General features: G+C 50.7%; 1 protein-coding gene across 2 annotated transcripts in view; it reads left to right on the top strand.

Moving 5' to 3' along the window:
• The window catches only part of LOC142587806 (kelch domain-containing protein 3), a 124,042-nt gene that overhangs the window by 43,821 nt on the left and 54,413 nt on the right, over positions 1–25,808 (top strand). For both annotated transcript variants that reach the window (XM_075699079.1, XM_075699083.1), the window contains one exon: positions 413–466. In XM_075699079.1, the coding sequence (XP_075555194.1) occupies positions 413–466 (54 nt within the window). The remainder of the gene's footprint in view (positions 1–412; positions 467–25,808) is intronic.

The following is a 25,808-nucleotide window of genomic DNA, read 5'->3' as shown; positions in this document are numbered from 1 at the left end:
GTGGCGAATTGTTCGCTTGTCTGCTTATGCGATGTACGACATGTTGTTCAATGCATCGCCATTGTTTGCACGTCGCCGTGTGTTGCAAGTATGCATATCTGCATCACTAGCCACCATAGCTATTTATGAAGTTGCTGTCCGTAAAAAAGACATGAACAAACTGAATAGTACGTAGAATAGTTAAACAATGACCGCCTATGACAACGCGTTAAGTTAGGCAGGACACAAATAAAGAATGAGCAGACACGGCAGAAAGTAGGTACAATCGCAGTAACAGACATCCTGAAATAACATCGATGTCCCGAATACTCCGGGGCATGTCATATTTGCCGCCTGATCTGTCTGTATCTGTGTCCTCCTCACGTGTGCTCTGATTCCTTTATGTCACCCTATCCGATCCGCTATGTCGCAGGTCCCTTTCCCGGACCACCGAGACGACGGGACTCCGGGTGATGCAGCGAGACCCGTGAGTTTGTCTCCTATATGCCTGCATACCTGCACGTCTCCCCTCCCCGTATCGCTTATTTTTTTTTTTTTAGCTCGCCATTGTGACCTAATGACTATGGCTTCTGGCTGTAGCTGTCACCAAGCGCCAACATCACTTCTCGCGCGACGTTTACATGAAGGCGACAAGTGGCGAATCGCCTGGGACTTGTGGCGTATCGTCTCCGTGTAAACGGCGGTAACGCGAAGGCGAATCGGGTTAGTGCGACATGCAGGAGAAGGTAGTTCTAGAAGGGAAAAGTCGTCTCACACGGCCCTTGTAGGCACTAGGAACCGGTATACAGGTTTGTTTCAGAGGAAGGGGGATGCGCGTCAGGTGTAAACGCTGTTGCACAGTAATTACCGTCATGCGCTAAGAAATGCGATCCTCTCTATATATATACTGCTGTGTTCGAGAGACAAACCGTACAGGGTAATGACCAGGGTTGTCTATATATATATATATATATATATATGGTGTGTTTGTTCCTCGGCGAACTGAATCATCCGTTGGAAATGCCATGTGCACGTGATGTGTGCTTGTACGGCGTCTGTAATGGAAATGAATTTCGTTCACGGGCTGGTAGGCACGTTGAGAGCCAAGTGGGTACACTTGCATCGTGGGTACAAGCAGGCCATGGATGCGCGCGAATGACGCACGAGGGCGCGCTGGCTTCCGACTGTTCATTTGTAGAAGGGTCAAATCAGCTGCTTTGTGCTCACGCGCGCGCCGTGGACAGCGCGGGCGCTGATAAGCACCGTTACCCTTCAGCAGCTCTGCCCACAAGTGAACGTGCGTTCTCGCAACCGGCCGGTTTGCATTTGCGGCCAGTGGGACATTTTCGGTGTGCGGGCCTACATATACGGTGGTGTTCAAACGCTCAGTTGAAAGTTAGCGCTCGTCCCGCTGTTTCGCTCTTGATCCTTGTTTTCCTGACCTATGACCCCCCATTGCTTCCCCGTAAAGGCGGCAATGGTGCAGGGTTCGAGTCCAGGACCAGTATACGCGAAGCGTGCTTCAGTATGCGAGGCTCATTTCTTTCGCGGGATCCAGTGCGGGGTTTCCTGCGCAGCTTCGTGACTTTGCATTAAACGACTGTCTATTTTTCTTCCTCAAGAGAGCGTGCGCGAACAAAAAATGAAGCTGAACGAGCGTCCTGTATTCATTCTGCACGAGGTCAGCAGCCGACTGATGCCACTGTGAGACAAAGGCAGAGATCTTCGATTACCCGTCCAGCTTGAACCGAATCCGCCCTGTGTATCCGCAAACAATTACTAATCTCATCGCCCTCGCATAGAATTGTTTGCCGTCCCCGACCGCGTTTCCCTTTCCAACGGCAATTGCCGCCACAATTACACTTCTTCCCTTCGCCGCCAGCTGGCGCTGAGGTCGACGCGCACACAGGCACAGTTACCGCCGACGAACCCGCAATCGTGGTGCAGTGGCTATTCCTGCCCGCGGTGATTGCATAGAGAGGCAAGGGCGCTTTCACGTTTCGAAGCCTTGTCGCTATGACGCATACACAGTACAATGCACGCGGGCAGTCTGCTTCAAGTGCGCACAGGCTCAGTACGCCTTGGAGTGTTTATTATACGTATGCAGTACGGCGGACCTTTTACGTGGCAGCGACACAAACACAGTGTGCCCACCTTGGGTCAAGAATCACGTGGCGCAAGTGTGGTTAGAGCATACTTAGGTGTTGTAAGTTGAACACGAGTTGAGCGGCGATGGGCGAAAAGAAAAACAAGAACAAGTAACTCGAGAGTGCACAGAGAAAGCCAGAAATGAGAAGGGAAAGGGAGGATGTTAACCGGTTAATAGATAGTTCTGGTTTGCGAAGAGAGGAGGAGGGAGAGAGAGAGAGGAAATTGGAAAGGCAGGGAGGTTAACCAGAGAAAAAGATCCGGTTTGTTACCCTACGCTGGGGAGAGAGGGGAGGGGGAGGTAAAGTGGTAACAAAGTAGCGAAGACAGTATACACGGCATGGCGAAAGGTAAGGGGAAAAAGAAAGACGGAGAGAATGCCGAAGCTCCACAGACTCTAAATGGGCTACAAGGGCTTGTCCCTCGAGGCGTCGCCCCGCAGGAGGCGGTGGACCTGACTGCATGGTAGCCCAACGGCGCCTCCAGCGCTTATGCAGCGCGGCAATCTCCCGACCGTTTCAAAAAAAGAGAAACTCCGCATCGCAGGGCCTCCAAAGGGCTCTGTAATCAACGCGCTCTTCCGGTTTGATACAAACTATATGGACACACGAATAGTACAATGAAATGGCAGAGGCCTCTTCCGGAACCTCGATGATGCGCAGGAACTCCTCCGTGAATTTGGTCCGAAGGTAATAGGTATGCACGAAACTCACTTAAAAGGCAAGCGTACAAACTTTCTCCGCCAGCACGTTATGTTTCGTAGAGACCGCGACGAGCCAAGCGCGTTGTCTGACGCTGTTAAGATCACGCTTGATAAAAGTATTGCGCGCCAGCGCTTAGAACTCCAAACAACCGTCTAAGCAGTTGCCGTTCGATATGTGCTTTTAAATAAACTCGTTACTATATGCTCTCTCACGTGCCCCTTCATTATCAGCTCCATAAACAAGAATTTCAGGCATTAATATACGAACCACCTGAACCCTACCGGTTTGCGGGATATTTAAACGCCTACAACGCCCTGTGGGGAGACTCGCTGATATGCAAGGGGCCGATTAATCGAAGAAAAAAAAACATCTTTTTTTTTTTTCACTGGGGCGTGGCTTCTAAATGAGATGGAACGAACGTTTTACAGTATGCTGCTTACAAGACACACCCTTCCGTAGGTTTGAGCATAGCATTTCAATGATGCACCTCCGGTGGAAAGTTACTAAAATATCCCTACGGCAGCGACCACTTTCCTACACATGCAGTGCTCAACACAACAAAACAGGATAAATGCTCGCCACACATTCCTCGGCTGAAGGTCGAATCGGCCGACCGCACGCTCTTCCGAGAACTCGCACATTTGTCGTAGAACGACATCTGCGCCCTAAACATATTTCGCCCCCCCCCCTCCCCATCCGAAACATACTGCGAAACGCATACTTCGCAGCTCTAATTGCCGATGATGTACGCTTCCCGGCGACTGCAGCTTATGTAACCGTAATGTTTTCTAGGAAACGCTGGCGGCTAACGCTATGACGAAGGCGAGCTTTCTGGTAGAAGCGCGGCCTCTTGCGTGCGCCGATCCATCCCGGGGGTAGTGCACTGCCGCGCAAAAAAAAAAAAAAAAATCACATCATTTTTAGGTTTCTGTTATTGTTTGGCACTTTTAATAATTCCGTCGGAGATTATATAACATAAAAGGCATGCGCTGTCGGCGTTCTTGTGTCACGGTGTTTGTTTGTGGGCTGTCATTATCAAAATTCCGAGGAATAAGTTGGCCAAGGATGTAACACAAAGTACGACCAACTTTAGTGATACAGTTGTGCGGCAATATAACCCGCATATACTGCATGTCATGCAGCAAGGCGTGGCGTACACATGTACCTAAATATATACGGGAACTTGCGCTCACGGGCACGCCGGACGCCGATGCCGGAGGAAGAGGAGGACGGAACTTTATTATTGCAGAAACCGTTCAGAGTTACTGAACTACCACAGAGGCAAGAGTATTAGATACTCCCCGCCACACAAAGCCTTAACACAGCAAGAAGCGGCTAGTTGGCGGAGGCTGCAAACGGGAGCCTTCTCTAACTTACATATACTAAGCAAGATGTATCCTACACAATTTAGGAACACTTGCCCGTGGTGCGGGGCAACCCCCACGCTTTACCATATAACCTGGGAATGTAAGCGTAACTACACATTCCACCAACACAAAACCCCGAGTGCGGAGCAGTGGGAGAGCCGGCTCATCAGCTGCGAGCTCGCTGTCCAAAGGGCAATGGTGCAGCACGCAAGCGAAGCAGCGTGGCTCAGTGGAGCCCTGGACTAGGGGCCCAACCCTGCTAAGAAGGTCAAGCGTCTGCAGCGATGAAGACGAAGACCGAACGCTAAACCCTTCATGGACCAAATAGTTTTCTCTCTCTCTCTCCCGGGTGGTTCCCTCTGACAGGGCTCCACTGGCGATCTCGGCTCCCCGGGCCTGGTAGATGGTCGCCAGTTGGCTTCCCAGGTCCAGTTCGGAGAGTCTTGCCTTCCAAGGCCACCTAGTCAGTGTGTGTGTGTTGTGACTCGTGGCGAAATTGTGTCGCCCGGACGGCGTTATGGATTCGTGTGTTATGTGCGCGAGTTGTTGCTGTGTGGTTGCCGCACCAGGGACATGTCCGGGACGTATATCTGTCCGGGGACGTCGGATTTTCTGCGACACGGAGCCCTCAACGCTATCGCGTTAAAATACGATGCACCGAGGTTATCACCTTTCGACTTAGAGTCGGCCACGCTCATGGCACGCACTCGTGCCTGTTGGCTGGTGATCAGGCGCCTATCTGCGGTAAATACTGCGCGACGTTGACTGTCCTCCACGTGATGCTCGAATGCCGTGAATTAGAATCTCACACGCAAAAAAAAGAAAGAAAATAATTTCCATTACCACGCCGTCAACAAGTTCCACTACATCCAGCAATGTTCCTAGGTACTGACCCGGTCTTTTACAGTAAATTAGTTTTAGTTTGTTTTTTTAAATGATGTACGTGTACTGTATCTTATGCATGCAAGTGATCCGTAGCACGTTCTCTTATACGGAGGCTGCACTGGAAGTATTTAGAGCCCGTGCTCCCCGGCCGTTGCTCTCAAGGGCACGGGTGAGGCATTAGTGCTATGCTTGTATATACATTCTTGCGTCTTTCTTGTATGACCACATCGCAGCGCACAATATATGGCCACAGCACACCCTCACTGGTCATCGTCATGTCTTTAGTACATGCATACACATTGTACGCATATGCACATCGACTGACTTTAGGCCCCTTTACAGCCATGGTGCGTCCTCGATATCGTGTACATTGTCAGCTCGTCGCACCGTGGGTTCGGCGCGCTTTGGTCGAGCTGGCCCTTGCGCCATCAAAAAAACCCATTCATCAATCGGTCAACGCAAAACCACCATCAATCGTGGAATGAATATATATATATATATATATATATATATATATATATATCGCATATGCAATTAGCAACTATCTGCGTGGTTAGCACTAGTTTTGTTTAAATTACTTATGCTTTAGCTTTAAAGAACTTTTATGATCTGGAGATAAATTACGGCGTTTCGACAACACGAAAGAAATAGCAAAAATAATCGTCAATGCCATTTAGCGGCGTAAAGAAAGAGAGGGCGCCTATTATACGAGGCTTTGCAGTATAATCGACTCAACATTGTGTTTCAAAGACTGCTCCCTCTTAAAGGATACATTTATGGCAGCGAGGTCACGCTGCAAGTTCTGAAAACACCGCCGAAGCCTGCGCGTAGCCCGCCCAAGTGTTTGCGCGCCTTCATAAGCGACTGAAATACTTTTTGAGCACATCTTGCAGGACACTACACAGCTTCGTTGCAGTTCATAGTGAGGACTGCGATGTAGCTGGAGTGTCATTTTTTTAGCGCTTGGATTGAGGTTATGAACCAGCGACCACTCACCGCTTTCACATGGCTTGCCGACTGTAAGCGCTCCATATAAATGCATTTTTTTTTTGCAATTGCTTGCATCAGTGTACTCCGAAAGCCCATTTCTTACTGTTCCGGAATGCATTTTTTTGCTGCTACAAACGCTGCTCCGAAATGACACTGGCTTACGTCACAGGAGCATCTCCGGCATCGGTCCACTTTGCTATTACATGGTCTTTCCGGGGTCCGCTTTGCTAGGCCAACACCCGACCGAACAGATGCGCCAAACTCGAGGTAAGAAAGCACAGAAACGTATACGCTTTGATAAAGGAATCATGCGATTGGCCTTGACGGCGTATACTTGTTTTATGGCGGGAGATGTTCAGGCACCGCGTTATTGGTTTCGTCGTTGCGTAGTTCCGTAGAGATCACCGCGGCGAGAAACGCATCCAAATCACCTGCCCCCCCCCCCCCCCCCCGCTCCTTAAAATAGAAGGGCATGAGGCGAAGCAAGCTTCGCCTTATAAAACCTTCGCACATGCGTCCACATCCGAGCAACTCGTACATCGAATAGTGCGAAGCTGTGCACGCGTGACTTCTGAACATCCTTCGGAAGTCGTATAGGTACGTCTATACGCACCCGAAATGTACTTTTTAGTCTTCGCAAACGCTCTACTATATCTGATGCTAGTATTTCGCTATAGCCGAGATGTCTTCCAACGCTTCCCGATGTACCAGCCTTCATGGTCGTCTGCTATTTATCCCCGCCCAAGCGCCTGTATATGCCGTGCCAGCTCTGCATGCCGCCGCTCGTTGCAGTTAGCACAAAAACCGCCGCCGAACTCCCCCTGTACAGCTTCGCTGGAAAAAGAAAAAAAAAACAAGAAGGAAAAGAATAACGTGAGAGAGGGAGAGAGAAAGAAAAGAAAGAAAAACTGCGGGAGGGAGTCAACAGAGTCGATAACGTGCTGGTATCTCTAGACGATCAACGATCAAGACGAATTGAGATGCGAACGGCATGGGAAAAAACGAAGCAGTGAGAGCTATACACACATACACAGGATTATACCTAACAGAGAGTGGCGCGCAAATACATTGCAGGGTGTTTCTGGGCGCCTGAAGTTTCAAAGCTCCATTCGATGCGACGTGCCAAGGGTCAGAATGATGGCTGTCCCGGTCAGTTGGAACCAGTTCCAACCTGCTAGAACCTGTCGTATGTCGGTAGGCACGACAGGGATCGTATATGTAAGGATCGTATATAACACGGTTGGAGTCTGCAGTTGTAAACATCAACATGAGACCTAATAATCGAAACAGCTGGCAAAAATAATGGCGTTTAATATTTTTTTCGCGCTTTTCAGGACACGGCTTGCTTACTACACACACTGTAAAAAATAAACAAAACAAAAAACTCCTATTTTGACAGAAAACTTCTGTAAACGAAACCTGCACAGACTCTTCGAACTTAAAAATGATTTCTTTCTGTTTCGTATGAAAGGAGACCGTTGCTTGATATTAAAAATATTTGCCCTGTTACGTTTCGCCTACGACGCGCGGTTTAGCCGGCGCGACTGCAACAAAGCGGCAGACATTTTGGCCCGTTCGGCGTCGCCGCTACGCCTCCCCGCCAAGCGCGTCCAGGCATGTTCCGATGCCACGTATCTTCATGTGCGTGTGTGAGTGTATGTGCATATTGTGCCCGACCGGCGGCGACACGACAGTGTGAGCCACCTTCTCCTCCCCATTGTGCCCGACCGGCGGCGACACGACAGTGTGAGCCACCTTCTCCTCCCCATTGTGCCCGACCGGCGGCGATACGACAGTAGGAGTCACCTTCTCCTCCCCATTGTGCCCGACCGGCGGCGACACGACAGTGTGAGCCACCTTCTCCTCCCCATTGTGCCCGACCGGCGGCGACACGACAGTGTGAGCCACCTTCTCCTCCCCATTGTGCCCGACCGGCGGCGACACGACAGTGTGAGCCACCTTCTCCTCCCCATTGTGCCCGACCGGCGGCGACACGACAGTGTGAGCCACCTTCTCCTCCCCATTGTGCCCGACCGGCGGCGACACGACAGTGTGAGCCACCTTCTCCTCCCCATTGTGCCCGACCGGCGGCGATACGACAGTAGGAGTCACCTTCTCCTCCCCATTGTGCCCGACCGGCGGCGACACGACAGTATGCGTCACCTTATCCCATTGTACAGTCACGTGCTCGTCTATAGAGGGGTTCCTTCTTGCCCTCAACTGCGAGAGTATAAAAACAGCTGCCCCCGGACGCCAAAGGGAGGGCTCCGATTTCTTCTGTTGAGTAAAGTGCACTCCCGTCTCTCTACTTCGGTCAAACTGACCGCCAACTCTTTGCGATGTTAGAATAAACAAGTTGTTTTGTTGTTACCTGTCGACTCATGCTTTGCCGGGACCTTCGGATGCTTCCAGTTGTACCCCAGGCCGCCAGGCCAACGCTACCCTTGGGGCTTGCGACCCAGGTGCAACCACGGGCGTCAGCGCCGAGTTCGCAACAAATCGCGCCAACGGTGCGACCACAACAACCGGTGCCATCGGTGGGATTCAAACAACTGTCTGCCAGCGGTGAGATCGCGACAACGGAGGCCAGCAGCGAAGAGATGCAGTTGACTGTATGCTGAGCAGCTCAACAACGATCCGGGAGCAGTGCATCGAGCCCTGTGTGATGACTGGTTGCCTGCAGCGGAACGACTGCGCTGAATTCTTGGCTGCGAGGTTTGGTGAGTGCGGGACTTTCTTCTTCTGAGCTTTGCCAGGCTTTTGTTAGTGTCAGAAACAGAGCTGGTAATTGTGGTTGTCGTTGCTGCCGGGTTAGTTTGCGGCAAGACAATATTAGGCAGTAGAGAAAGCAGCATTCAGAGCAGCCATGGATTTGAAGTCGTTGCGCAAACCGAAATTGTTGGAGCTTGCAAGAGAGTTGGGTCTGGATGTCTCGGACAAACTCAGAAAACCAGAACTGCTAAAGGCTATTCTTGAGTTAGAAGCTGAGGATGACGAGCTGTCGGAATGCCTTGAGACCATTGAGGAAAGGGAGACGGCAAAAAGACAGGAGCGCGAAATTAAAGAACAGAAAGAAAAAGAAGAGCGTGAACGTAAAGAACAGAAAGAGCGAGAGCAACAAGAGAAAAAAGAAGAGCGTGACCGTCAACACGCTTTGGAAATGAAGCGTCTCGAGATAGAGATGGAACGCGCTCGTAATGGAAGTCAGGCACACGGTGCAGGAGAACGAGTATTGTTCAAAATGACTGACCTGATGCGGCCGTTTAAGCTTGGAGAGGACATTGGTTTGTTCCTGGTTAACTTTGAGCGAACGTGCGAGAAGCAGGGGTTCTCTCGGGAAACGTGGCCACAGCGCTTGCTCACTTTGTTACCCGGCGAGGCGGCCGACGTAGTCGCTCGCTTGGATAGAGAGGAGGCAGAGGATTTCGACAAAGTGAAATCGAGTCTGCTAAAAAAGTACAGGCTGTCAGCGGAGGCGTTCCGTCGGAAGTTTCGGGAAAATGAGAAAGGCAGAAGTGAGTCATACACAGAGTTTGCGTACAGGCTTATGTCAAACATGCAGGAGTGGCTCAAAGAAGAGAAAGAGTTTGGTGACCACGAGAAAGTTCTGCAGTGTTTCGGGCTAGAACAGTTTTATAGTCGGTTACCGGAGAACGTGCGGTACTGGGTCTTGGATAGGCCAGACGTTTGTACGGTGGCTAAAGCCGCTGAGCTAGCCGAGGAGTTTGTGACGCGTCGGGCTCGCGGAGCTAAGGACGGTCAAAAGGGTGAATTTGGCTCGAAGTTTGAGAGGCCGAAGTTCACACCCATGAGAGCAAAGGGGAACACACGTAGTGCGGATGCGAGTGAAAGCAGTGCGACCGAACCTAAGGAGACGGCGGCAGCCGAAGCCGAACGCAGAAAGCGGTTCGAGATGAGGCAAGCGCGCGTTTGTTATACGTGCCAGAAGCCGGGTCACTTTTCGGCGCAGTGTCCGGAAACAACACCAAAAGTTGTGTTTTTTTCATTATGCAGCACTGACGAGAACATGAAGCTTCTCGAGCCTTACATGCGAGACCTCCTCGTGAACGGGAAAGAGTGCCGAGTGCTTCGCGATTCCGCAGCTACGATGGATGTAGTTCACCCCTCTTACGTAGAACCCCATATGTTCACGGGCGAGTGCGCATGGATCAAGCAAGCCGTGGAAGCTCATAGCGTGTGTCTGCCGGTAGCAAAAGTGCTTATCGAAGGACCTTTCGGAGCGCTTGAGACGGAGGCCGCAGTGTCATCTATGCTGCCCCCCCAGTACCCGTACCTATTTTCAAACAGGTCCGATCACCTCCTGCGCGAGAAGGGGCTTTTGTTTGGTGAGGCTAGCGTTCAGGCCTTTACCAGATCGAAGGTTCGGGAGCTCGCTGCAAAGGCGGTAGTTGCGGGGCCGACGTTGGCGAACAATGAGAAAGGGTCAGAGGCGCAGCAAGCCGATATTCAGAGCACGCCCGAACTGAATAAAATTGAGTCTGTAACGTTGAAGGCGCCAGATACTGGAGAGGAAAATCCCGATGCGGGAAAGTTAGAAAAGCTATATGCAGATTTGCTCATCGCGCCTACGTCAGACGGACTTGATAGGTTGCTAAAAGTCAGCCGGTCGGCTTTGATAGCCGAGCAAAAGAAGGAGGGTAGCCTAGAAAACATACGCTGCAATGTCAAGGAAGGTATCGCCAGGAAAAATGCGCGTTTTGTGGAAAGAGGTGGAGTCCTGTACCGGAAGTATCTAGACCGCAGAGGAGTGGAGTTCGATCAGCTGATCGTTCCTCAATGCTATCGTCAGGATCTGTTGCGCTTGACGCATGGGGGTTCGTGGTCCGGACACCTTGGAGTTAAGAAAACTAAGGACCGTCTCTTGCAAGAGTACTATTGGCCAGGGTGTTTTCGGGACGCAGACCATTTCGTGAGGACATGTGACACCTGTCAGCGGGTGGGCAAACCAGGGGACAAATCGAGGGCGCCGTTGAAGTTGGTACCTATCATTACGGAGCCTTTTAGACGGCTCGTTATTGATACAGTGGGACCTCTGCCAATAACAGCCACGGGGTACAGACACATTTTGACTGTGATCTGCCCAGCGACAAAGTTCCCTGAAGCAGTGCCGCTTAAAGAACTCAGCTCAGTTGAGATAGTCAATGCACTACTGTCCATATTTGCGCGAGTTGGTTTTCCTGCGGAAATCCAATCAGATCAGGGCACAGTGTTTACTAGCGCTTTGACGACAACTTTTCTCGAAAGGTGTGGGGTAAAGCTGCTACACAGCTCAGTGTACCACCCACAGTCGAATTCCGTTGAGAAGCTCCACTCCGTCATGAAGCGCGTGTTGAGAGCATTGTGTTTTGAACATCGAACTGACTGGGAGCTGTGTCTGCCTGGGGTGATGTTTGCATTAAGGACCGCGCCGCATGCAGCTACGGGGTTTTCGCCAGCTGAGCTGGTGTACGGTCGCTCGCTTCGGTCTCCGCTTCGCATGCTTCGAGAATCGTGGGAAGGCAGGGGCGACGACCCAGTCGTGGTGGAGTACGTGCTTAAGCTCCTCGAACGCTTAAGAAGGGCACAGGAGTTGTCAGGTGAAGCAATGCCAAAGGCCCAGCAGAGGGCCGAGGTTTATTATGATCGGACAGCCAGGGCCCGTCGTTTTGAGGTGGGCGATGAGGTCATGATATTGCGCACATCGCTAAACAACAAACTAGACGTGCAGTGGGAGGGCCCAGCACGAATTGTTCAGAAACTGTCGGACGTTAACTACGTGGTAAGTCTGCCAGGAAAGCGGAAAGCACAGCAAGTTTACCACTGTAATCTGCTCAAACCTTATAGACAAAGGTAAGCAGTGGTGTGCATGATGGTAAACGTTCCTGAAGAGCTTCCGGTCGAGCTTCCGGGACTAGGCTCAGTGACGAACAGGGAAGACACCGGTCAATTCATTAGTGACTTAGTCAGTGGAGCATCGCTGTCGCGTGAGCAGAAAATCGAACTACACCAGCTCTTACAAGAGTTTCAAGGTCTGTTCTCTGAGAGGCCTGGTAGGACTTCTGTACTTACTCATGATATAGAACTTACCTCCCCAGAGCCAGTACGATCCAAGGCGTATCGGGTGTCACCCCGCCAGAGTGATATTATGGAGGCTGAGGTAAAGAAAATGCTACAGCTCGGTGTTATTGAGGCAGGTGAGAGTGATTATACCTCCCCTTTGATTTTAGTTGAGGTACCGGGCAAGGAACCTCGTCCTTGCGTCGACTACCGCAGGCTTAATTCCATCACTAAGGATCAAATTTATCCGATCCCTAACATCGAGGAGCGCCTTGAGAAAGTTAGTAGCGCTCAGTTTATTTCCACCCTAGATCTTGTCAGGGGTTATTGGCAGGTTCCACTTACAGAAGAGGCTAGTAGGTATGCGGCGTTCATTTCACCAATGGGAACATTCCGTCCTAAAGTGTTGAGTTTTGGTTTGAAGAACGCGCCATACTGTTTTTCAAGCCTCATGGATAAAGTGTTGCGGGGACAGCAAGAATTCGCTTTACCGTATCTAGACGACGTAGCGATATTCTCCGCATCCTGGTCTGAGCATATGGCACACTTGCGGGCAGTGCTAACCCGCCTGCGCGAAGCGGGCTTGACAGTAAAGGCTCCTAAGTGCCAGTTAGCACAGGCCGAGGTTGTCTACCTCGGTCACGTGATTGGTCAGGGTCGTCGCCGCCCCTCTGAAATAAAGGTGGCCGCTGTGCGAGACTTCCCGCAGCCGCGCACGAAGACCGATATTCGGTCGTTCTTAGGTGTCGCCGGCTACTATCAGAGGTACATCCCCAGGTACTCTGATATCACGGCTCCCCTGACGGATGCTCTAAGAAAAACAGAGCCTCAAACAGTCGTCTGGGACGAGACAAAGGAAAGAGCTTTTAGCGCCCTAAAGAGTGCCCTAACAAGCCAGCCTGTGCTACGATCGCCAGACTATACAAAAGGGTTCGTTGTTCAGTGCGATGCTAGTGAGCGAGGCATGGGCGTTGTACTGTGCCAACGGGAAAATGGAGAAGTAGAACACCCCGTCCTGTATGCTAGTCGTAAGCTGACCAGTCGTGAGCAGGCGTATAGCGCCACCGAGAAAGAGTGTGCATGTCTCGTGTGGGCCGTTCAGAAATTGTCATGCTATCTAGCCGGCTCGAGGTTTATCATTGAGACGGATCACTGCCCTCTCCAATGGCTGCAGACCATCTCTCCCAAAAATGGCCGCCTCCTGCGCTGGAGCCTCGCTTTGCAACAATATTCCTTTGAGGTGCGTTACAAAAAGGGGAGTCTCAACGGTAACGCCGATGGCTTAAGTCGAAGCCCCTAACGTTGGAATCAGCCTCAAAATTGTTTGTTACTGATGTTTTTCTTCCTGAGGCAGGATTTTTAACATATTGCTTTTGTTTAGTGTTTCAAAGTGATGACATGCTTTCTAGTGCAATTTTCCAATTTGTGGACGCGTTCTAAGTGCTGCTAGACTACTGTAAGGAACTAGGCAGTGGTATAGAAGGGGAAAGAGCCTGGCAGGGCTTAGTGAGGGTTGTGCCGTGCTTGCTGACTGAGCGGTTGAGTTTCAGCGTAGTTCTAACGCTTGCCGGGAACGAGAACAAAAATGTGAACTCTCCCGAAGTCACTTTGCAGTGTCCTGTGCGAACCTGAACGAGAGAACGAGGCCTTCTCTGTGCGCTGCGCTCAAGAAACGTCGAGGGACGCCCGACTTCGGTTATGAGCATCATCGAGCGACATCCCTCCGGACAGCGGATGCAGTCCCCTGTCCATCGGGATCTCCTTCCCCCGGCGGGGCGGTCTGTTACGTTTCGCCTACGACGCGCGGTTTAGCCGGCGCGACTGCAACAAAGCGGCAGACATTTTGGCCCGTTCGGCGTCGCCGCTACGCCTCCCCGCCAAGCGCGTCCAGGCATGTTCCGATGCCACGTGTCTTCATGTGCGTGTGTGAGTGTATGCGCATATTGTGCCCGACCGGCGGCGACACGACAGTGTGAGCCACCTTCTCCTCCCCATTGTGCCCGACCGGCGGCGATACGACAGTAGGAGTCACCTTCTCCTCCCCATTGTGCCCGACCGGCGGCGACACGACAGTAGGAGTCACCTTCTCCTCCCCATTGTGCCCGACCGGCGGCGACACGACAGTATGCGTCACCTTATCCCATTGTACAGTCACGTGCTCGTCTATAGAGGGGTTCCTTCTTGCCCTCAACTGCGAGAGTATAAAAACAGCTGCCCCCGGACGCCAAAGGGAGGGCTCCGATTTCTTCTGTTGAGTAAAGTGCACTCCCGTCTCTCTACTTCGGTCAAACTGACCGCCAACTCTTTGCGATGTTAGAATAAACAAGTTGTTTTGTTGTTACCTGTCGACTCATGCTTTGCCGGGACCTTCGGATGCTTCCAGTTGTACCCCAGGCCGCCAGGCCAACGCTACCCTTGGGGCTTGCGACCCAGGTGCAACCACGGGCGTCAGCGCCGAGTTCGCAACAAATCGCGCCAACGGTGCGACCACAACAGCCCCTATACGGTTATAAAGGGAAGTTTGTCATGGATATCGTGCATGAGCCAAATGAATTTTGTTGTTTCTTTACAATCTTCCCTTAGTGTCTCTGTGCCGCTTACCACCCCCCTAAGTGTAGGAAGACACGTCTCACATGCATAATTATTATTTTTAATTTCTGATAAAAAGAACAAATACAGCTCCTTACCGGGCCAGTCGTGTCAATCACGGCATTGTCATACATACTCGCGTATACTACACTGGTAGATAGATGATTGGATGTGTCGCGTGGTGGTCTTGTCGCTTGTCGTGTGTTCTGCGTATAGCGTGTTTATCTGGGCTTGTACGGTGCGTTACAACCGTTTCGCGGCATTTCACTCTTTCAAACCCTTCTGTACTCCCTGATAGCCGCAGCCATCACAGGAGTATAAGGCGGCGTTCACATGTACCGGCGACTGACACAGGTCGCGCGACCAACCGCGGCTGGCGACAGAGGATGCGTTCACACCGGCGACCGACCAGCGCACCGGCAAGCGCGACTCCGCTGCCCTCCCTCCCTCCCTCCGTCGAACAACTTTGGCCGCGTCAGCCATCGCCGCGTTCAGACGTCCTACTCCGGCGCCGCTGACTGGTTCAGCGGCTTTGCGGCTCCAGTCGCATAGCTGAAAAACCGATCAGTGAGCGGCGGCTTCACGGCCAAAGCGACCATTTCTTTCAACCGATTAACTTGGTCGCGCGACCTCTGTCACCGGTGGACAATGCTCCAGTTTTTTTTTTATTGCGAAAGCAATACTGCTCGCACTTTCGGCCCATCGGTGGTCGTGGCGCCTCCTTACACAGCTGCGCGTCACGTGACCGTGTGACGTCACGCCAGACCGAGAGACGGGGCCCCAGCTCGCGGCATCGATGGTGGAGGCGAAGCCTTGCGCGCCGCTCCTGCGGCGCTACCGAGAGAGGGCGCTCGCTGGTGTGACGTCACACTAGGAGGATAAATGGGGCTACAGCTCGGCTCCTCGCAGTGGTCGGCGTGCTGCCTTGCGCTATGTCGGATGACGTATAGCCATAAGTTTAACAAAGGGCAACCATGTCCACACCATCAGCCGAACCGAGGCGCAGCCAAGGGTGTTGCTTTCGCAATCTTCCAGGCTTAACCAAGCTAAGCCTTCAGCCAATTCTTTTTTTCACTGGCCCTGTCGGGAGTGCCTGCTCCCTAGCCCCAGCAACAACGAAGCGCTGCACTTCATGCAGAATCCAGGCCCAAGCATCGCGGCATTGAGTGACCACAATCTTTTGAGCAAGGTGCTCGTGCGTTACTACGCAGCCTTTCTCTCCAGCGCACACATTAAGCGAGAGTTGAGGGTCGCTGCGGATGTCTTCACAAGAAAATGAAGGAATATTACCGAATAATGAAATATTGAAAAGCATTTCCTAATGAAGATAAACAATGTGTAAACGGCTCCATAAAACGCGTTGAAGGAGCCAGGCCAGCAGGCTCTCGTTACTGTACTTCTGCAATGTTAATAAAAATCAGAGAGAAAAGTGACGTTATACTAATCAGTTACTGTTTTCTTAGTAAGTTATCACTTACTTTCGCGCGGCACTAATTAGTAACTGCAATCACTTTAAATTTCTGAACGCAGTAACTGTAATCGGTTACCTTTTTTTTTTTCTTTGCGGTAACGTGTACAAGGGTGCGTCGTATATAGTGGGGGACTCCGGATTAATTCTGACCACCCCGGGGCAGTGGCGTAGCTAGGTCGTCTGGCACCCGAGGCCAATAGCCTCTTCTGTCATCCCCCCCCCAACCCTGGGTGTAGTCGAGGAAGGTGAGGATATCGACAATGTTCGGGTGTCTTCAGGCGTATCTTGTCACGTGCCAGATTCTTCCATTCGTCCCTCGTGACAGCCAGCCCTCTGAGGCGCTGTTGTACTCAACGAGGTTGGCTAAGCTGCAATATCTTGGGGATCGGTGCATGTTTTTTTTAATCAGACGAACGTTGTTGTCGTAGGACGGCAGGATGAACGCCTATTAGCAGTGGTCTCCAGTTACCCCTGTTTCGTGCTGTATGATTTCAACTTGCGCGGGCAAATTTCTTAATTTCATCGCATCCGCCGAATTTTCCGCCGTCCTCGACTGCGCTTCCCTTCCCTTGGCACCCATCCTGTAACTCTATTCGTGTACCGGTTATCAGCAATTTTGGCGATGTATAGTAAAAGCAGCAGAAGAATTCTACACTGACCTGCGCAGTATCCGCAGCTGCCAGGTAGCCTTCATTGGAATTTGGAAGTGGCGATGAACAGGATGCAGGAGGCTCCTTCTGTAACTGGCGATGAAGTTAGAAGGGCCTTGCAAGGCATGTCCCCGGGGAAAAGCGACAGGAGAAGCTAAAATAACGATCGATTTAGTAAAAGATGGAGGATATATCGTGCTTGAAAAGCTTGCGGCCTTCTATACGCAATGCCTCGCGATTTGAAGTGTACCAGAGAGCTGGAAGGATGCCAACATTGTACTAATGCATAAGAAGAGAGACGCGTTAAAGAATAGAGGAATTAAAGCCCATTAACTTGCTTTCAGTGTTGCATAAAACATTAACCAATTTAATTTTCAATAGAATCAGGGCAACACTTCAATCAGTCGAGCGAACAGGCTGGCTTCAGGAAGGAATATTCTACGACGGGTCACATTCACGTCATCAAGCAGGTAAACAGAGGAGCGTAACACCTCCCAAGTGGGGGAAGCCCGCCTGTAACGCCATCTCCTTAAAGGGACGGAGGTGGCGTGGCTTGTGATTTAAGCGTTGTTTAAACGTGAATAAGGCGATTTAAACATGATTTAAACGTAGTCTAGCTTGGGGACGCTGGTCGTGGCAAAGGGGGGGGGGGGGAACCACTGGTGCGGAGAGGGTCTCTCGTTTGCTCGCTTCTTAACAGTTTATTCGCGTTTATCTCCGCTGCGAGATCAATAGCGGGTATATAATAGCGCTATTGTAATGGAGATAAACATCTGAGTGAGCGAGTAAAGACTTTATTTGAAAACAAGGTATTGACGCGTGACCTTGTTGTTAGGCAGCCACGAGCCCCTGGGCCCGGGCGGCTTCTACAGTTATTTTGATGACCTTGGCTTGCAGGTCAGGGTCGGAGCTGAGCGACACGGCCTCCCACTGCTCAGTACGTGTTACTTCTTTCGTGATTTGTGTGATTTTCCGCTGGGCACGACCACATAATATGGAACAGATCCACTTTTTTCTTACAATGGTTACATGTATTGGGGTATTGGTCCGGGTAGTAGTAGTGATAGGCTACGGGGTTTGGGTAGGTGTTCGTCTGAAGTCGTCTCCAAGCTACTTCTTGTCGCTTCTTAAGCGATTTGTGTGCTGGCGGGTACACTGCCCTGGCTAATCTGCAGTGCTGAGTTATTTCCTGGTAACTGACCATGCGATCCCTCTCTGATCCCAGCGTGAGCCATCCGGGTGCTCGGTCGGCGAGTCCTCGAGCGGCGGTGTGGGCGGCATCGTTGCCGGGAAGGGAGGAGTGTGCTGGTGCCCAGATGATCTGGAATGGTCGTGGGTGTTGGTTGGTGTCTAGTATGTGTTTTACGGGAGCCGAGACCCGACTTTTCGCAAAGCTGCGAACTGCTGCCCTGGAATCGTTAACAATGTGATGACAATGTGTGGAGACTATTGCCAGAGCGATAGCCGCAACTTGCGTTGTTTCAGAGCTTCTGGTGCGGATTGAACCACCAGCGCGTATTTGACCTGAGGAGTCCACCTCTGCGAGGGACATACAGTTGCGTTCTATGTATTCTGCTGCGTCGACATAGACTACGTGCTTGAAGGCGTGGAATTTCTGATGTAGGGCTATGGACCGCTCGGCCCTCCTTTCCTTGTGGAATTCGGGGTGCATGTTTTTAGGGAGTGGATTAGTTTTGAGATGGCACCTCTGATCGTGAGGAATGTCTACTTTACTGCTTTGCATCGACTCGTAGTTGACGCCGAGATTCTGGAGGATGTTTCGCCCTGCGGCACTCTGAGCTAGCCTTTCGTATCGAGATATAAGGTGCGCTTCCACAAGTTCCTCGAGGGTGTTGTGCACACCTAGGGCTAGCATCTGTATTTGTAACATATGTAACGTCTGAGCAATTTTTGCGTGAGAACACTCAACTTTCGAGCGTTTGTGTACATATTATGAAGCGCGTTGGACCACGGCACGATGACGTCGCCCGATGGTGTCTATGCGGATGCATTACACATTGATCGCGATTCACGTCTCGAAACGACAATCTGGCGACGAGAGATTTTGTAAGCGAGCGGCTGCGGGAATAATTTCGACTATACCACGTGCACGCAAAGCTATTGGCACACGAGCGATATTGCATTCATCTAACCCCCCCCCCCCGCCCCAGGAATACGTCCGTCGCAGCTGGCAACCGCGCCTTGCGACCTCGTACGCATTCCGCAGTGTAACACGTTACCCACTGAGTCACCGCGGCAGCTCTACGGCGATCTATGGTCACCCTGATGCACTTGGAACGGCGCGTATCTATGGCCGTGAGATTGCTGCACGATAGTCCCGCGTAAGCGAGGGCGTCTCCTAGTGGCTATATACTTATCAATTGGAAGGGCTCGCGAGCGCAGCTTGTGATAATCGACCTTCTGTTGCATACACGTTTATATAATCGCCTCTGCAGCCTTTGATTCATATCGTGGATTAGAATCGGATGCAATCTACGTGTCCTCGCGGTTACTTGGTCAAGGTGACGATTGAATCCCTCTCCGACCTTGATGGAGGTCGCTGGGCCGATTTAATCGAGCCGCCTCTTGCCTCTCTGACCTACACAGCGCCTGTGACCTTCAGAAAAGTTGTATTTGTATAGGATCTCTGTCTTTGCATGTTTCGTTGCATGTGTTTGTGTGCGCGTGTGTGACTTCGTGCAGGAGTGCGCGTCTGTGAGCAGCGATAACTGAATTTTTTTTTCATTTCTTGAAGTGTTTCCTTGACTGGGATAACTGCATTGGAGCGCTAAAAAAAAACGCGCGTGATAATATTTGTTCTTGTCATGGGATTCCCACACGATCTGTCTACTGCGTCTTAATATTATAATTTTTACAATAACGACAGTTTGACGTAATTGAGCTGGCAAGGTGTTCTATATATTGAAGGTCATTGCAAACTCAGCGTACATTTCTGTCTCGGAACCATTTTTCCTAATTTAAATATGATGTTTTGCAAGCCGCCGTGACAGTGCCGATATTATTTAGCAGAAATCTTTAGAAACACCGTCTGCAGTTTAGGGATATATCAATAGTCAAAATGCGCATACGAATTCGATCCGTCGGCATCGCAATGTTCCAGGAGAGCGTTAAATTTATATTAAGTTAAAGATCCCATTGTTTCCCATGCGACATTTTCACGAACGATATCCGGAGAAGTAGTACTATTCTCAGGATCCGTGGTAAGCAGATATGGCGTCACTAAACAGCTCCAGCTTGCAGGAAAGAAAAAGGCTGTATAGAGGAAGGAGAAAAACTGCCTTCCTCGACGGAGAAAACTTATAGATGGGAGTATGATGTTAGGAAGTTAGCCTACGCTAGGAAAATCTCCTCTCTGACGCCATTTTTATTTCCTCCTTTCACCCGCCATATGCGTACAGTGCACGTTGAGTCTGCTGTCTTGTCTGTGTGTCTGTCTTCTTCGTGATTTGGGAGAGGGAAAGTACGCTTAATTCTGCAGCCCATATGGGAGCACGGCGCAGCGTATTGGGGATAGGGACGGGTGATGAAAGATGAGGGGATAGAGGGGGAAAGGGAGAGCAGGTTTCAGGCAGCATACGTCAGCATCATCCAGGGGCGATGGCCCGCGCGCAAGGCAGGGGTCCATGGGCGGCCGAAGTCACGTGGCGATCTAGGAGCCCGTGTACGTGTGTACACGTATTCAAGCAGGCTTGCCAGTGCTGGAAGGTGGTAGCGGCCTTCCACCTACAAAGTATCCCTCGACCGCTCGCGCCTCCGACATACTAACTTCGCTGCATAGACCTTTTCATCGGGCGAGGAGGAAACGGTTCGCGGCGAGCCTTTCCTCCTCTCTTGCTTGTGCGATCCGGCGCGGCGTTGCTTGAAAGTATTGCTGTCGCGTGCTGCGGAACGATTTAGAGATGCTTTAGATCGCACTTTGTGAAATTTACGCAATGTCCGTTCATATAAGGTCGTCAAGGAAGCCTGCCTATCGGTGCATCGGTAACTACAGTACGCGGAGATAACTCTTGGGGGCGCAAGCATGCAACGGGGATAATCAGCCGCGGTGTGTGTACGCGTTGTGAACTATTTGGTGTGTATCGGTTTTAATTCAACGAAGAGAACCGGCGTCTCTGTATTGCTACATGAAATGGTAAATCTGCTCACTATCTGATCCCTTGGCCTAGGAACTAAAGCATAAGGAGCACATGCTCGTGTACGGCCAACCTAAGGCACCCACGAAACATCAAAGCGGCAGGCGCTATCAAATATTTGTGATACACCGGCATCGTTCTCACGCATTTCAAGTCTAGTAGGCTTGAAATTACTATATGTCTACGCTAGCCTCCTGCATGAGGCCCATGGCGCTGCTCATCACAGCGATCACTGCGGTTGGTGAACCAGCATGATACATATTATATAAGCTCTGTGCTTCGGCATTGCTTTTTTTGCCCTGTAAAGCCATAATATCCGAGATGGATCGCATAAAAAGAATGCAATGGCTATATTTCAGGACAAAATTTCCGTAATACGTGTGAGTGCGTCGTAGAAAACGGAACGAACACAAGCGAAAAAAGAAATTCGGTTATCATCTTCTTTTTCGGAAAAGAAAGAGAAAACAGGCTAGCGCCGCAGTACGATCTCGCATATTCACGCCGCACAAAGTTGTTGCGATTGGGAGACCGAACGTGGAATTCACTTTGCTCGTGGATGAATAAGGGAACGTGAGGCTGGGCCCGATATTCAGGACGTTTCACAAACACGTTTATATTTACATATTTACAAGAAAGTTCAAAGTACTACAGAAAAACTTCATGATGAAGTTGTATCAGCCGATCACTGCCTCCACCCGTTGCTCCTTTTATGCCCTGCGCGGTCATTGCTTTGCCACCTCCCCCAATCCGGCGTCAGGAGACCGATGACATCAGGTCCCACCAATCCGGAGGTCGGTTGCCCTTTCCCTCCGAAGCGAGCTTTGTCGGAAACGTACGCACATTACTCGGCACAAACAGGGAAAGGGTAAGCGTGCGCCGACTCCGATCGCACACTGACTCCGTCCTGGGCGTGGTCATGCCAGTTTGGGAGCGGCTGACAGGTCATGGCCGTATCATTGCACTGACCGCGTCTCCGGCGGGGACGTGCCAATTTGTGCCGTTGACAAGTGATGGCCGTATCCATGCTAATTGCTCAAACATCTCCGGAACGAGGTACTCCCCGCGCTGGTCACAAATCATCCGTTTTCAAAAACCAATTTGACGAGGCCGTCGGTCCGTTCACCATAATCGCGTGAGCCGTGGCCGGAGGGTGTCGCGGAGTGAACGGCCGATCACAACAATGTTTATAGATAATTAAACGCTGATGCCGCATGCTTGGACCATGCGCTATATAGAACAAAGATATCTGTAATCCGGCACCTGCCAATCCTTAGGATGCTCGCGCAGTTCGTAAACGGTCGCTTTGCTGGTCAAGTATAGTTCACACTGTAAGGTATGCTGCTATTACTAACCAAAACTATTTTATTCATGGGTGGAAACTTCATACACCGAACCAAGTAGTCACGTAATGTAATCTGCAGCTAACAGTTTGAACGCTTGTCACAGTATAATAGCACAGCTCATATCGTAGCATAACGGTACCCACGTTGTTACGATCGTCGGGTATGTTTCATTGCTCCTGAGCCGCAGCTTAGAAATAGAGGATAATACTACAATAAGGTCACATTAGTGAATGGAACTTTCACAAATACACGACTGATATCCGAGGCTGATTGTAGGCTCAAACATGCGCGCGCACATCGCGCTGCAGGTTCCACGCGCCTCAACGCCAGCACAGAGTCCGCCCATACCGAGTAAAACCACTTCAGTACGTCTCACAGAACCGTTTTCCACGCACAAGACGCCACGTCATACTAAATAGACCGCACGAGCGCGAAAACAAACGCCAGAAACTACCACTGAGCGTATACCTGCCATATAAAACGGAGCGCTCGCCCAAGCCAGCATGCCGATTGGCCATAGATGGCGCCACTGCGCAGCAATATGAAGGCGCCGAAAAAAACGGTCTATACCACGACCTACTGTATAAAGGGCCCCTTATACAGTAGGTCGTGGTCTATACTAACGTCAGTCATGCTAGCCAAGTCGTAGGCCACTGGTTGGATGTTGGCTGACGCTAGTCACGTGGTATCTCCTTCTTGGAAAGCCTCCTTTGTGCGGCGCATGTGCCTATTTAGCACCCGCACAGGGAAGTCGATCATTCGTTTCCGCCGCAGTTCAATGACGGGACTTCACTCATTCTGAATCCGTTATCGTTGTCAAGTTGTTTAATGCGTTTTACACGATAAGTCCTTCAGCGCATACCATGTGAGAGTTCAAGTTCATTGTCAGTTTTCACAATACCTTGCACGTCAAAGATGAAGAGCGAGACAGGCGGCACTAACGGGCAAAGCCGTTTCAACACAAGGTCGGCGGCCGACGAGCCACGAAGTCTGGCGGGATGCGTCTGTTGCATACATCATCCATGGGTGTATTGCCCTCCGTGGTATTTGATCCTTGCCAGGTCGTGAAGGATCGTCGACGAAGTTCTTCGCGTGGCATGTTGCACGCGAGGATCGATTGATCACTCCCGCGTTTCTCAGCAGAGCCAGTTACTTTTAAGTCTCTCTTGTAGGACTGTTTATGAGGAAAGTATCGCAAAACGGTACCACCCAGTTGCACGGTATAGGATAGTTGAACACGCTTCTTAGAGATAACGTTTAGTTTAAATGATTCTACTCTTGAAAAACATTTATGATCGAGGTGAGTGGCATCCTCCATTGACGGAAGTGTCGTTTACTTGCCTCCGTTTTATTTATCCACATACTTACATGTCGCCCGAGCGGGCATTACAGCAGGAGGGACTGACCAATATCCTATGACCAACACGCATTGTGCACTATTCATCACAAAATGTGCACAATACAAAAAGAAAGAGACAGAGCATATAATGAACCTACAAAAATTTGATAAGCCGGGACCTACCAGTGGCAGTGGATAAACAAGGCCGCATGGAACGCGAACCGCATACACGAGCAGTGAAGTTTCTTGCTATAAACTTGGAGATTGCACCGAAACCAGCGATGTAGGGGAAAGTGAAACCCTATCAAAGCATCAATACAAGTGGAAATGTAGCGTCATATGTAGCGACTTAACTCACCGAAATCACTGCACCGAGTGGCAGTGGGCCAGTGCCGTCAGCACTTTCGTAGAGGTATGGGCTAAAGCTTTAGGAGGGGCAGTATGGGAACGCTGACATGATGAGCGGCATCGGAGCTAGCTGTGGAAGAAGACGACTACAAACGCGCGAGCTGTGGCACGTGAGCGCGTCTCCGACCACGTGACTTTTTGTACCATCTCCGGCCTCGCCACCGGATTTTTCGCTGCACGAGACATGTCATACTTCCGCATTAATACTTTTAAAGCGAAAGCTTCACTGGCCGCGAACTTGCGATTTCGCATTGGGCGTGCTTCGAGGAGGCACATGACGTCCCACCATGTTCCTCGTCACACCACGTTTCTCGTCGTTGGCAGCTGCGTCGCATGTTTCTCTCTCTCTATCTCGCTCCCTAGTCACCACTGCGCATGCGCCACTAGTAGCACTGAGCCACAGGTGTTCCGCCGCTGCGCAGCGCAGCGCCTTTCCGCCGTCGCCGTTTGCTACGACGTCACACCGCGTTCCTCGTCATTGCACTTGCCTCCGCTCGCTTCGCCAGCTGCGTCGCATGCCTGATAACATGGAATATTGAAAAAGAGAGCTCGCATGGCGCCGCAAGCACAGTTGTAGCGGAAGTATGGACTGCGACAATTCTGATAAGCAGGAGGAGGCCTGGAATTGACATCGGAACGAGATGAAGAGGGAACGAATCGCCCAGGAAACGGACGAACAGCGCGCCGAACGGCTGGCTAAACGCCGCAACATACCCAGACAACCAGACTAACCTGCACTTGCAATCAAGATTAACCAAGGCTAACCATGCTATGCCTTAGCTTTCGCTACGTATATCCTGGCATAGCCTAGCTAAGCCACTGCCAATATTTTAATACACTCTCAATACGACACTGCCGTCGCAAAGAACAAAAGAATAATAATGTAATGCCATATCGCAGGACACTGTACGCGAGAGCATGCATGATCGATAGTGGTCTTTACAAAAATTCGCGCAATGAATTTGATTTTGAAAGGTAACCATAAGCTCCTTCGCACTCGGTCACAAATATATGAACCAAGCGACCTATACAGGAGAGGCCGCTGTCTAAAAATACGCCAAGGTATTTTATCGACTTTGCGTACTCTACGGGAACACATTGACGAGAGAAGCAACGACAGTGCAGGAATAATGGCAAGTCTGTAAACATCGTTTTCAGTGGAATTTTAAAGCACTGTTTTTGTTGCTTCTTCTTTCCGATCTTCGGACAAGCGGTCGTTAGTACACCAAGTCATACCACCGTATACACTGTCTTGAGTTATTGATAACACTTTAGAATTAGAAAAAATTTTTGTTAACAAGGCGGTGTCGTCTGCATACTGAAATACAAGATATCTGGGTTCATCATCATCGTCATCATCATCGTCATCATCATCATCATCATCAGCCTGTTTTATGTCCACAGCAGGACGAAGACCTGTCCTTGCGATCTCCAATTACCCCTGCCTTGCGCCAACCGATTCCAACTAGCGCCCGCGAATTTCCTAAGTTCATCGCTCCACCTAGTCTTCTGCCATCCTCGACTGTGTTTCTCTTCTCTTGGTACCCATTCTGTAATCCTAATGGTCCACCGGTTATCTAACCGGCGCATTACATGACCTGCCCAATTCCATTTTTTTTTCTCTTAATGTCAATTAGAATATCGGCTATACCCGTCTGCTCTCTGATCCAAACCGCTTTCTTTCTGTCTCGTAACATTATACCTAGCAGTCTTCGTTCCATCGC

Source organism: Dermacentor variabilis, chromosome 7, assembly GCF_050947875.1.
Source record: "Dermacentor variabilis isolate Ectoservices chromosome 7, ASM5094787v1, whole genome shotgun sequence".
Lineage (NCBI taxonomy): Eukaryota > Metazoa > Arthropoda > Arachnida > Ixodida > Ixodidae > Dermacentor > Dermacentor variabilis.
This window is presented reverse-complemented; position numbering and strand designations above follow the sequence as displayed.